This window comes from Petromyzon marinus, chromosome 71 (assembly GCF_048934315.1).
Source record: "Petromyzon marinus isolate PM22_M1 ecotype Great Lakes invasive population chromosome 71, UKy_Petmar_22M1.pri1.0, whole genome shotgun sequence".
NCBI classification, from domain to species: domain Eukaryota; kingdom Metazoa; phylum Chordata; class Hyperoartia; order Petromyzontiformes; family Petromyzontidae; genus Petromyzon; species Petromyzon marinus.
In genome coordinates, this window is record NC_133737.1 from 4,818,255 (window position 1) to 4,832,291 (window position 14,037).

Here is a 14,037-nt window from a genome sequence, read left to right on the forward strand (position 1 = left end):
ATAGGCCTTTTCCCAAGACATTATATTAAGAATAAATCTGCCAATATATTCTTAAAATAATTGATCTGGGCGAGCATGGGGCATGAAAGTCTGAGGCCAAACCCATCATCACCACCACCACCCCCACCACCACCACTCCCACCACCACCAACACCACCACCAACACCACCACCAACACCACCACCACCACCACCCCCACCACCAACACCCCCACCACCAACACCACCACCCCCACCACCAACACCACCACCACCCCCACCACCACCACCACCCCCACCACCAACACCACCACCACCACCCCCACCACTACCACCACCACCACCACCCCCACCACCACCACCCACCCAGCCCCGACCCCACCCAGTCCCACCCCTCCCACGTGGACAGACATCCACGGACATACGCAACAATTACTACTCAGCTGCCTCCCTCATCATCCGACCGAGGGAATGGAAATCGCGGATCACCTGGATACGGACGGGGGGAGCAAACGTCAATGATACCCGTGAAATTACCGGAGAGAACACGTAATGAACGATACGGTACAAATGTCGGAGTACACATGAACCGAATAATAATCGTAAGATTTTGGAGCTGGGGTAACTCATAAGGGATACAATATGAAGATAGGTGAAACGCACAAGGCCAGATAATATTCCATGGAATCAGAGCCTCGCCGGCAGCCTTTGTCTTCCAACAATGAGTGAGTGAGTTGGTGAGTGAGTGGATGAGTGAGTGGGTGAGTGGGTGATTGAGTGAGTGGGTGAATGAGTGAGTGAGTGGGTGAGTGAGTGGGTGAGTGGGTGAGTGAGTGGGTGAGTGAGTGGGTGAGTGAGTGGGTGAGTGAGTGGGTGAGTGGGTGGGTGGGTTGGTGGGTGGGTGAGTGAGTGATGGTGACTTTACCCAAAGAACCAAGAATAATTATTTTATTGTTTTATATTTTTATTATTTTATTGTTTACCTATCTACGTGGTGGTGGTGACTTTACCCAAAGAACCAAGAATAATAATTGTATTGCTTTATATTTTTATTATTTTATTGTTTCCCTATCTACGTGGTGGTGACTTTACCTCAAAGAACCAAGAATAATAATTTTATTGTTTTATATTTTTATTATTTTATTGTTTCCCTATCTACGTGGTGGTGACTTTACCCCAAAGAACCAAGAATAATAATTTTATTGTTTTATGTTTTTATTATTTTATTGTTTCCCTATCTACGTGGTGGTGACTTTACCCCAAAGAACCAAGAATAATAATTTTATTGTTTTATATTTTTATTATTTTATTGTTTCCCTATCCACGTGGTGGAGACTTTACCCAAAGAACCAAGAATAATAATTTTATTGTTTTATATTTTTATTATTTTATTGTTTCCCTATCTACGTGGTGGAGACTTTACCCCAAAGAACCAAGAATAATAATTTTATTGTTTTATATTTTTATTATTTTATTGTTTCCCTATCCACGTGGTGGAGACTTTATCCCAAAGAACCAATAATACGTCGTGATTTTTGTTTTAATTTTCATTTTTTAAATTGCTTTAATTATTTTTTATTCACTTTATGTTTTAATGATCTCAGTCAGCATTATTTCGTCTTCATTATTTTTGTATTTTCATTCGCTTGTCTTTTTTTAAATTGTTATTCTTCTATCTACCAAAATAAAGCGAATGTTATCCCGAAAACCCAAGAAACTTAGAGGAGTGGGCGCTGTTGGACCCGCCCCCTCCCTCGCCCAATCAGAATCCTCGGCAAGGGGTGGAGGGGATAGGGTTCAGCTGATTGACGTCACGTCCGGCCCTAACCCCCACCCCCGTCTCCTCTGCTCCCCCCCAATCACCTCCACTCGCGCGCCCGAGACGTCACTTCCGGCCCTAACCCCACCCCCCCACCACCGCGCGCTTCCATGACGTCACGTCCGCTTACAGCCAACCCCCAGCAGTTTTCTCCGTGACGTCATCCCCCTCTTGTAATTCCACCCCCCCCACCCCCCATCGCCCCTCCCCCTAACGCCCCCACCCCCGCCGCTCTCGCCACCCGTGACGTCACAGCCCCCCCACCCACCCACCCTGTCCCCCTCGTCCATTTCCGGCCCCTCCCCCAGCCTCTCTCCTCCAAGCCCCCCGTCCACCCCATTGGTGGTGACATGGGCGTGGGTGGTGGGTGGGGGCTAGTGTGGGGGTGGGGGGGGGGCTTAGTGGGTGGGGGCTAGTGGGGGGGGTGTGGGTGGGGGGGGGCTTAGTGGGTGGGGGGCTGAGTGGGTTAAAGGATCTTGTGGGCTGGGGCGCTTTAGTGGGCGTGGTCTAGCGTGCGTATCTGGGCGTGGCCAAGTGCGAGCGTGGGCGTGGGCAAGGGGGGGGGGGGTGTGGCTAACTCAAACTCCGCGACCCTCCCTCCCCACCTCTGCTCTAAGCCCCGCCCTCTCTCACCCGGTGACTATAAAAGCTCGGTCCCTGCAGCGCCTCCGCCTTCTCTCAGTCAGCAGCAGTCCCAGTAGGAGCTCCCCTCAGAGGCGGCGGCGGTGGCGGCAAAAAAAAAATAATAATAATAAAAAAATCGCCTCAGCTTTCTTTTAATCAATAAAACAAAACTAAATTAACCATCGGCGACAGTAAGCGATCATTAGCGACGTGAGCAGAGGGCCGCTCGCGAACGGTTACGTTAAAAAAATAAAAATAAATACAAATTAATTTACCAAAAAAAAAAAAATCGTGCGGGGTTTTTGTTAAGTTGGGGCAAATTTTTTTGGTTTGTTTGTTTGTTGTTGTCGATCCGAGTGATGAAAATGAACGGGAAAGTTAACGGGGAGTTGCCTCACCGCGGCGGTGGTGAGGACGGTGGTGAGGACGGTGGTGAGGTGGAGGTGGTGATGGTTGGTAGTGAGGAGGAGGCGGCGGTGGTGGTGGACGCGACTCGGGGTGGAGTTCTCTCCCATCCGCTGCCTGAGGGGAACTTTCTCTTCACCTCGGAGTCGGTGGGAGAAGGACATCCTGGTGAGCAGGTGGTGAGGGTGAGCAGGTGGTGAGGGTGGTGAGGGTGGTGGTGAGGGTGATGGTGGTGGTGATGGTGGTGGTGAGTGTGGTGATGGTGATGGTGGTGGTGGTGGTGATGGTGGTGATGGTGGTGATGGTGATGATGGTGGTGATGGTGGTGGTGGTGATTGAGGGCAACTTTCTCTTCACCTCGGAGTCTGTGGGAGAAGGACATCCTGGTGAGCAGGTGGTGAGGGTGGTGGTGAGCAGGTGGTGAGGGTGGTGAGGGTGGTGGGTGGTGAGGGTGGTGATGGTGGTGGTGGTGATGGTGGTGATGGTGGTGGTGGTGGACGCGACTCGGGGTGGAGTTCTCTCCCATCCGCTGCCTGAGGGGAACTTTCTCTTCACCTCGGAGTCTGTGGGAGAAGGACATCCTGGTGAGCAGGTGGTGAGCAGGTGGTGAGGGTGGTGAGGGTGGTGAGGGTGGTGATGATGGTGGTGAGGGTGGTGGTGATGGTGGTGGTGATGGTGGTGGTGGTGATGGTGGTGGTGGACGCGACTCGGGGTGGAGTTCTCTCCCATCCGCTGCCTGAGGGGAACTTTCTCTTCACCTCGGAGTCTGGGAGAAGGACATCCTGGTGAGCAGGTGGTGAGCAGGTGGTGAGGGTGGTGGTGAGGGTGGTGGTGGTGGTGGTGAGGGTGATGGTGGTGGTGATGATGGTGATGATGGTGAGGGTGGTGGTGGTGATGGTGGAGATGGTGGTGGTGGTGGTGATGGTGGTGATGGTGGTGGTGGTGGTGATGGTGGTGATGGTGGTGGTGATGGTGGTGGTGAGGGTGGTGGTGATGGTGGTGGTGATGGTGATGGTAGTGATGGTGATGGTAGTGATGATGGTGATGGTGGTGATGGTGGTTGTGATGGTGATGATGGTGGTGATGATGGTGGTGATGGTGGTGGTGATGGTGGTGGTGATGGTGGTGGTGGTGATGGTGATGGTGGTGATGATGGTGGTGATGGTGATGATGGTGGTGATGATGATGGTGGTGGTGGTGATGGTGATGGTGGTGGTGATGGTGGTGGTGATGGTGGTGATGGTGGTGGTGATGGTGGTGGTGATGGTGGTGGTGGTGATGGTGGTGGTGGTGATGGTGGTGATGGTGATGGTGGTGGTGATGGTGATGGTGGTGGTGGTGATGGTGGTGGTGGTGATGGTGGTGATGGTGATGGTGGTGATGGTGGTGATGGTGGTGGTGATGGTGGTGGTGATGGTGGTGGTGATGGTGGTGGTGGTGATGGTGATGGTGGTGATGGTGGTGATGGTGGTGATGGTGGTGATGGTGGTGATGATGGTGGTGATGGTGATGGTGGTGATGGTGGTGATGGTGGTGGTGTTGATGGTAATGGTGTTGATGGTGGTGATGGTGGTGGTGGTGATGGTGATGATGGTGATGGTGGTGATGGTGGTGATGGTGATGGTGGTGATGGTGGTGGTGGTGGTGGTGGTGATGGTGGTGATGGTGGTGGTGATGGTGGTGATGGTGGTGGTGGTGATGGTGGTGATGGTGGTTGTGATGGTGATGATGGTGGTGATGATGGTGGTGATGGTGGTGGTGATGGTGGTGGTGATGGTGGTGGTGGTGATGGTGATGGTGGTGATGATGGTGGTGATGGTGGTTGTGATGGTGATGATGGTGGTGATGATGATGGTGGTGGTGGTGATGGTGATGGTGGTGATGGTGGTGATGGTGGTGATGATGGTGGTGATGGTGATGGTGGTGATGGTGGTGATGGTGGTGGTGTTGATGGTAATGGTGTTGATGGTGGTGATGGTGGTGGTGGTGATGGTGATGATGGTGATGGTGGTGATGGTGGTGATGGTGATGGTGGTGATGGTGGTGGTGGTGGTGATGGTGGTGGTGGTGATGGTGGTGGTGGTGATGGTGGTGGTGGTGATGGTGATTGTGTTGATGGTGGTGATGGTGGTGATGGTGATGGTGGTAGTGATGGTTTTGATGATGGTGGTGATGATGGTGGTGATGGTGGTGGTGATGGTGATGATGGTGGTGATGGTGATGGTGGTGATGGTGATGGTGGTGATGGTGGTGGTGTTGATGGTGATGGTGTTGATGGTGGTGATGGTGATGATGGTGATGGTGGTGGTTATGGTGATTGTGTTGATGGTGGTGATGGTGGTGATGGTGATGGTGGAGATGGTGGTAGTGATGGTTTTGATGATGGTGGTGATGATGGTGGTGATGGTGGTGGTGATGGTTGTGGTGATGGTGATGATGGTGGTAGTCATGGTTTTGATGATGGTGGTGATGATGGTGGTGGTGATGGTGATGGTGGTGGTGATGATGGTGGTGATGGTGGTGGTGATGGTGGTGATGGTGGTGGTGATGGTTGTGGTGATGGTGATGATGGTGGTAGTCATGGTTTTGATGATGGTGGTGATGATGGTGGTGGTGATGGTGATGGTGGTGGTGATGATGGTGGTGATGGTGGTGGTGATGGTGGTGGTCGTGGTAGTGGTGGTGAGGGTGATGATGGTGGTGATGGTGGTGGTGAGGGTGGTGGTGGTGGTAATGGTGGTGGTGGTGATGGTGGTGGTGATGAGGGTGGTGATGGTGGTGGTGATGGTGATGGTGGTGGTGATGGTGGTGGTGATTGAGGGCAACTTTCTCTTCACCTTGGAGTCTGTCGGAGAAGGACATCCTGGTGAGCAGGTGGTGAGGGTGAGCAGGTGGTGAGGGTGGTGAGCAGGTGGTGGTGGTGGTGAGGGTGGTGAGGGTGGTGAGGGTGGTGGGGGTGGTGAGCAGGTGGTGATGATAGTGGTGATGGTGGTGATGATAGTGGTGATGGTGGTGATGGTGGTGGTGATGGTGGTGGTAGGATGAGGTAACATTGCATCATCATGACTATAGTCTAAAATCAATAACATACTTATAGTAGTATTATACTTATAGTAGTATTATACTTATAGTAGTGTTATAGTAGTATTATACTTATAGTAGTATTATAATTATAGTAGTATTATACTTATAGTAGTGTTATACTTATAGTAGTGTTATACTTATAGTGGTGTTATACTTATAGTGGTGTTATACTTATAGTAGTGTTATACTTATAGTAGTGTTATACTTATAGTAGTGTTATACTTATAGTGGTGTTATACTTATAGTGGTGTTATACTTATAGTAGTGTTATAGTTATAGTGGTGTTATAGTGGTGTTATACTTATAGTGGTGTTATACTTATAGTGGTGTTATACTTATAGTGGTGTTATACTTATAGTGGAGTTGTATTATAGTAGTTGTATTATAGTAGTTGTATTATAGTAGTTGCATTATATTGTATAATGCTTATAGTGTATTCTAATTATACTAGTATTATAATACTATTACAATTATAGTATAATACTTTTATTATAATTGTAGTAGTGTACTGCTAATATTATAATTATAGTGTTATACTAATATTTTTATTATAGTGGTATAATGCTAATATTATATTGATAATATAATACTAATATAAAGTAGTGTAATACTTTTATTTTAATTATAGTAGTATAATACTAATATTAGAATTATAGTGTTATAATATTTTTTTAAATTATAGTAGTATAATACTAATATTAGAATTATAGTGTTATACTACTAATATTTTAATTTAAGTAGTATAATACTAATATCATAATTATAGTATAATACTTATATTTTTATTATTGTAGTATAATACTAATATTTTTATTATAGTAGTATAATACTAATTTTATAATTATAGTAGTATACAAATATTTTTATTATAGTATAATTTTATCATAGTATTATAATCCTAATATCCATTATAGTATTATAATCCTAATATCATTAGTATTATATTACTAATGTCATAGTATTATATTACTAATATAGTATTATATTACTAACATAGTATATTACTATTATCGTTATAGTATTATATTACTTTTATCATTATAGTAGTGGCATTATAATATAGTATTATTGTTAGTGGTTTTCTAATTTAACTAATAGTATTATGATTAAAGTAGTATAATACTACTATAATTCTAATAAATATAGTATAATAATTGTAGTAATTGTAATATTAGTAATATAATTATATCATAGTATTTTAATTGTAATAGTATTATGATTATTAAACGAAAAAAAATGTGGGGGCAGATATTAGGATATGCGAATAATAGGATTTTATTAATGTATTATGGTCGTATAATTGGATTTGCTGATAATAGGATGTGGATGATAGGATTTGAGTAATGTGTTAGGGTCGGATAATAGGATTTGCGGATATTAGAATCGGGGCATTGTATAGAGCTGTGTATAGGGTCTGATTATAGGATATCCGGTTAATATGATCGATAATTTGGATTGTTATTGTATAGGGTTGTGTATGGGGTCGAGTTATAGGATTTGCTGATAATAGGATTTGCTGGGGAGACAAAGGCAGCTGGGTTATAATGAATTATAATGGTGTAATAATGGGTTATAATGAATTATAATGGTGTAATAATGGGTTATAATGAATTATAATAGTGTAATAATGGGTTATAATTAATTATAATAGTGTAATAATGGGTGTAATGAATTATAATAGTGTAATAATGGGTTATGAATTATAATGGTGTAATAATGGGTTATAATGAATTATAAGCGTGTAATAATGGGTTATAATGAATTATAAGCGTGTAATAATGGGTGTAATGAATTATAAGCGTGTAATAATGGGTGTAATGAATTATAATAGTGTAATAATTCGTTATAATGAATTATAATGGTGTAATAATGGGTTATAAATTATAACGGTGTAATAATGGGTTATAATGAATTATAATGGTGTAATAATGGGTTATAATCAATTATAATGGTGTAATAATGGGTTATAATGGTTTATAATTAATTATAATGGTATGCTAAATTATGGTATAATGGGTTTAATGGTATAATGGATTATAATGGTGTAATAATGGGTTTAATGGTATAATAATGGGTTTATTGGTATATTAATGGGTTTAATGGTATAATAATGGGTTTATTGGTATATTAATGGGTTTAATGGTATAATAATGGGTTTAGTGGTATAATAATGGTATAATAATGGATTTAATGGTATAATAACGGGTTTAATGGTATAATAATGGGTTTAATGGTATAATAATGGGTTTAATGGTATATTAATGGAATAATAATGGGTTATAATGGTGTAATAATGGGTTTAATGGTATATTAATGGGTTCAATGGTATATTAATGGGTTTAATGGTATATTAATGGGTTTATTGGTATAATAATGGGTTTAATTGTATATTGATGGGTTTAATGGTATATTAATGGTATATTGATGGGTTTAATGGTATATTGATGGGTATGATGGTATAATAATGGGTTTAATGGCATATTGATGGGTTTCATGGTATATTAATGGTATAATAATGGGTTTAATGGTATATTGATGGGTTTAATGGCATATTGATGGGTTTCATGGTATTTTAATGGTATAATAATGGGTTTAATGGTATAATAATGGGTAAAATGGTATAATAATGGGTGAAATGGAATTTTGATGGTATGATAATGGGTTTAATGGTATAGTAATGGGTATAATGGTATATTAATGGGTTTAATTGTATATTAATGGGTTTAATGGTATATTGATGGGTTTAATGGTATATTGATGGGTTTAATGGTATATTGATGGGTTTAATGGTATAATAATGGGTTATAATGGTATAATAATGGGTATAATGGTATAGTAATGGGTTTAATAGTATATGAATGGTTTTAATGGTATTATAATGGTATATTAATGGGTATAATGGTATTTTAATGGTAGAATAATGGTATAATAATGGATTATAATGGTATATTGATGGGTTTAATGGTATAATGGGTAAAATGGTATAATAATGGGTTTAATAGTATATTAATGGTATAATAATGGGTTTAATGGCATATTGATTGGTTTAATGGTATATTAATGGGTTTAATGGTATATTAATGGTATAATAATGGATTTAATGGTGTATTGATGGGTTTAATGGTATGTTAATGGTATAATAATGGGTTTAATGGTATGTTAATGGTATAATAATGGGTTTAATGGTATATTAATGGGTTTAATGGTATAATAATGGGTTTATTGGTATATTAATGGGTTTAATGGTATAATGGGTTTAGTGGTATGATAATGGTATAATAATGGGTTTAATGGTATAATAATGGGTTTAATGGTATATTAATGGAATAATAATGGGTTATAATGGTGTAATAATGGGTTTAATGGTATATTAATGGGTTCAATGGTATATTAATGGGTTTAATGGTATATTAATGGGTTTATTGGTATAATAATGGGTTTAATTGTATATTTATGGGTTTAATGGTATCTTAATGGTATATTGATGGGTTTAATGGTATATTGATGGGTATAATGGTATAATAATGGGGTTAATGGCATATTGATGGGTTTCATGGTATATTAATGGTATAATAATGGGTTTAATGGTATATTGATGGGTTTAATGGCATATTGATGGGTTTCATGGTATTTTAATGGTATAATAATGGGTTTAATGGTATAATAATGGGTAAAATGGTATAATAATGGGTGTAATGGCATATTGATGGTATGATAATGGGTTTAATGGTATAGTAATGGGTATAATGGTATATTAATGGGTTTAATTGTATATTAATGGGTTTAATGGTATATTGATGGGTTTAATGGTATATTGATGGGTTTAATGGTATAATAATGGGTTATAATGGTATAATAATGGGTATAATGGTATAGTAATGGGTTTAATAGTATATGAATGGTTTTAATGGTATAATAATGGTATATTAATGGGTATAATGGTATTTTAATGGTATAATAATGGTATAATAATGGATTATAATGGTATAATAATAGATTATAATGACATATTGATGGGTTTAATGGTATAATGGGTAAAATGGTATAATAATGGGTTTAATAGTATATTAATGGTATAATAATGGGTTTAATGGCATATTGATGGGTTTAATGGTATATTAATGGGTTTAATGGTATATTAATGGTATAATAATGGATTTAATGGTGTATTGATGGGTTTAATGGTATGTTAATGGTATAATAATGGATTTAATGGTGTATTGATGGGTTTAATGGTATGTTAATGGTATAATAATGGGTTTAATGGTATGTTAATGGTATAATAATGGGTTTAATGGTATATTAATGGGTTTAATGGTATAATAATGGGTTTAATGGTATATTAATGGTATAATAATGGGTTTAATGGTATATTAATGGGTTTAATGGCATATTAATGGTATAATAATGGGTTTAATGGTATATTGATGGGTTTAATGGCATATTGATGGGTTTCATGGTATTTTAATGGTATAATAATGGGTTTAATGGTATAATAATGGGTAAAATGGTATAATAATGGGTGAAATGGAATTTTGATGGTATGATAATGGGTTTAATGGTATAGTAATGGGTATAATGGTATATTAATGGGTTTAATTGTATATTAATGGGTTTAATGGTATATTGATGGGTTTAATGGTATATTGATGGGTTTAATGGTATATTAATGGGTTTAATGGTATATTAATGGTATAATAATGGATTTAATGGTGTATTGATGGGTTTAATGGTATGTTAATGGTATAATAATGGGTTTAATGGTATGTTAATGGTATAATAATGGGTTTAATGGTATATTAATGGGTTTAATGGTGTAATAATGGGTTTATTGGTATATTAATGGGTTTAATGGTATAATGGGTTTAGTGGTATAATAATGGTATAATAATGGATTTAATGGTATAATAATGGGTTTAATGGTATAATAATGGGTTTAATGGTATATTAATGGAATAATAATGGGTTATAATGGTGTAATAATGGGTTTAATGGTATATTAATGGGTTCAATGGTATATTAATGGGTTTAATGGTATATTAATGGTATATTAATGGGTTTATTGGTATAATAATGTGTTTAATTGTATATTTATGGGTTTAATGGTATATTAATGGTATATTGATGGGTTTAATGGTATATTGATGGGTATAATGGTATAATAATGGGTTTAATGGCATATTGATGGGTTTCATGGTATATTAATGGTATAATAATGGGTTTAATGGTATATTGATGGGTTTAATGGCATATTGATGGGTTTCATGGTATTTTAATGGTATAATAATGGGTTTAATGGTATAATAATGGGTAAAATGGTATAATAATGGGTGTAATGGCATATTGATGGTATGATAATGGGTTTAATGGTATAGTAATGGGTATAATGGTATATTAATGGGTTTAATAGTATATGAATGGTTTTAATGGTATAGTAATGGTATAATAATGGGTTTAATAGTATTTTAATGGTATAATAATGGGTTTAATGGCATATTGATGGGTTTAATGGTATATTTATGGGTTTAATGGTATATTAATGGTATAATAATGGATTTAATGGTGTATTGATGGGTTTAATGGTATGTTAATGGTATAATAATGGGTTTAGTGGTATGTTAATGGTATAAAAATGGGTTTAATGGTATATTAATGGGTTTAATGGTATAATAATGGGTTTAATGGTATATTAATGGTGTAATAATGGGTTTAATGGTATATTAATGGGTTTAATGGCATATTAATGGTATAATAATGGGTTTAATGGTATATTGATGGGTTTAATGGTATGTTAATGGTATAATAATGGGTTTAATGGTATATTAGTGGTATAATGGGTTTAATGGTATAATAATGGGTTTAATGGTATGATAAGGGTTTAATGGTATAATAATGGGTTTAATGGTATAATAATGGGTTTAATGGTATATTAATGGTATAATAATGGGTTTAATGGTATAATAATGGGTTTTAATGATATACTAATGAATTGTAATGGAATACAAATGAATTATAATGGCATTTCAATGACTTATAATGAAATAACAATGAATTGTAATGGTATAACAATGAATGATGGTATAATAATGAATTATAATAGTATATTAATGGGTTATACTAGTGTAATGATGGGTTATAATTATATAATAATGAATTATAATGGTATATTGATGGGTTTAATGGTATTATAATGGTATATCAATGGGTTTATTGGTATAATAATGGGGTATGGTGTAATGCAGTGTAGTGTGTATGTACATGTTCTGTGTATATCGTGAGTAGTGTGTGTGTGTGTGTATAATCTTCTGGTCCAACACCAGTGGAGAGACTAAGGGGCTCTAAGAAAAGCCGTCTCTGGTGTGGACCAATCAAATTCAAGGACGGTGCCGATATTATCATCAGAGCTGTCTGTTTTTGTTTGCATTTGGACTGCTTGTGTTGTGGTTATTGCAAAACACGATGCCTTGAATAAAGGTGTCAGTTTTTGTGTTGCCAGTTAAAAGGGTAAAACCTATTTCTATATCTTGTTACTGGCAAAGGTCTCATAATGTTAATGCTCACCCCGAGCCCTCAATAACTCTGATAGTGGCGCTGTTGTTTGAGTTGTGTGACGCCTTTTGGCGTCTTCTGGTCCAACACCAGTGGAGAGACTAAAGGGCTCTAAGAAAAGCCGTCTCTGGTGTGGACCAATCAAATTCAAGGACAGTGCCGATATTATTATCATCAGAGCTGTCTGTTTTTGTTTGCATTTGGACTGCTTGTGTTGTGGTTATTGCAAAACACGATGCCTTGAATAAAGGTGTCAGTTTTTTATAGCCAGTTAAAAGGGGTTAAAAACCTCTTCCTATATCTTGTTACTGGCAAAGGAGGTCTCATAATGCAACCACACACTGGAGAGAAAATAGTGCCCGGGAAAGCGTAAGGACTCCACAGTTTGTACTGGGGAGAGTCATGCTGGGTGATTGATGGGGGTGAGTGGCGCTGTATTCTTCCTGAAGTCCACAACCAATCTCGACTTGTCTTTAGAGCGATTTAGCTTCCGAGCTGTTGTGGCTACACCAGGTCAACCAAGTTTGTGAGCTTTCCCGCCCATAGTCAGACTCATCATCCACCACCACCAGAGGAAAGCTTTGAATCAAAATTCATCTCAACTTGAGAGCGTTTAGCTCCAAGTTCTCGCTATACCAGGTCACCAAGTTTATGAGCTTTCTACCCATAGTCAGACTCATCCACCACCAGAGGAAAGTTTTGAATCAAAATTCATCTCAACTTGAGAGCAATTTAGCTCCCAAGTTGTTGTGGCTACACCAGGTCAACCAAGTTTGTGAGCTTTCCTGCCCATAGTCGGACTCATCCACCACCAGAGGTTAAAGAGTTATATCAAAATTCATTTCAACTTGAGAGCATTTAGCTCCAAGTAGTTCTGGCTACACCAGGTCACTAAGTTTGTGAGCTTTCTACCCATAGTCAGACTCATCATCCACCACCAGAGGGGAACTTTAAATCAAAATTCATCTCAACTTGAGATCATTTAGCTCCAAGCTGTTGTGGCTACAGCAGGTCACCAAGTTTGTGAGCTTCCTGCCCATAGTCGGACTCATCCACCACCACCACCAGAGGAAAGTTTTAAATCAAAATTCATCTCAACTTGAGAGCAATTCAGCTCCAAGGAGTTCTCGCTACACCAGGTCACCAAGTTTGTGAGCTTCCCGCCCATAGTCAGACTCATCATCCACCACCACCAGAGGGGAAAGCTTTGAATCAAAATTCATCTCAACTTGAGAGCGTTTAGCTCCAAGTTCTCGCTATACCAGGTCAACCAAGTTTGTGAGCTTTCTACCCATAGACTCATCATCCACCACCAGAGGAAAGCGTTAAATCAAAATTCATCTCAACTTGAGAGCATTTAGCTCCAAGCTGTTGTGGCTACACCAGGTCAACCAAGTTTGTGAGCTTCCCGCCCATAGTCAGACTCATCGTCCACCACCACCACCAGAGGGGAACTTTAAATCAAAATTCATCTCAACTTGAGATCATTTAGCTCCAAGCTGTTGTGGCTACAGCAGGTCACCAAGTTTGTGAGCTTCCTGCCCATAGTCGGACTCATCCACCACCACCAGAGGAAAG

General features: G+C 39.1%; 1 protein-coding gene across 1 annotated transcript in view; it reads left to right on the forward strand.

Moving 5' to 3' along the window:
- The first annotated feature begins 2,455 nt into the window (after positions 1-2,455).
- The window catches only part of LOC116937781 (S-adenosylmethionine synthase-like), a 71,087-nt gene continuing 59,505 nt past the window's right edge, over positions 2,456-14,037 (forward strand). Inside the window, exon 1 of the mRNA XM_076055276.1 lies at positions 2,456-2,994. Within this exon, the coding sequence (XP_075911391.1) occupies positions 2,781-2,994 (214 nt within the window). The 5' untranslated portion in view covers positions 2,456-2,780. The remainder of the gene's footprint in view (positions 2,995-14,037) is intronic.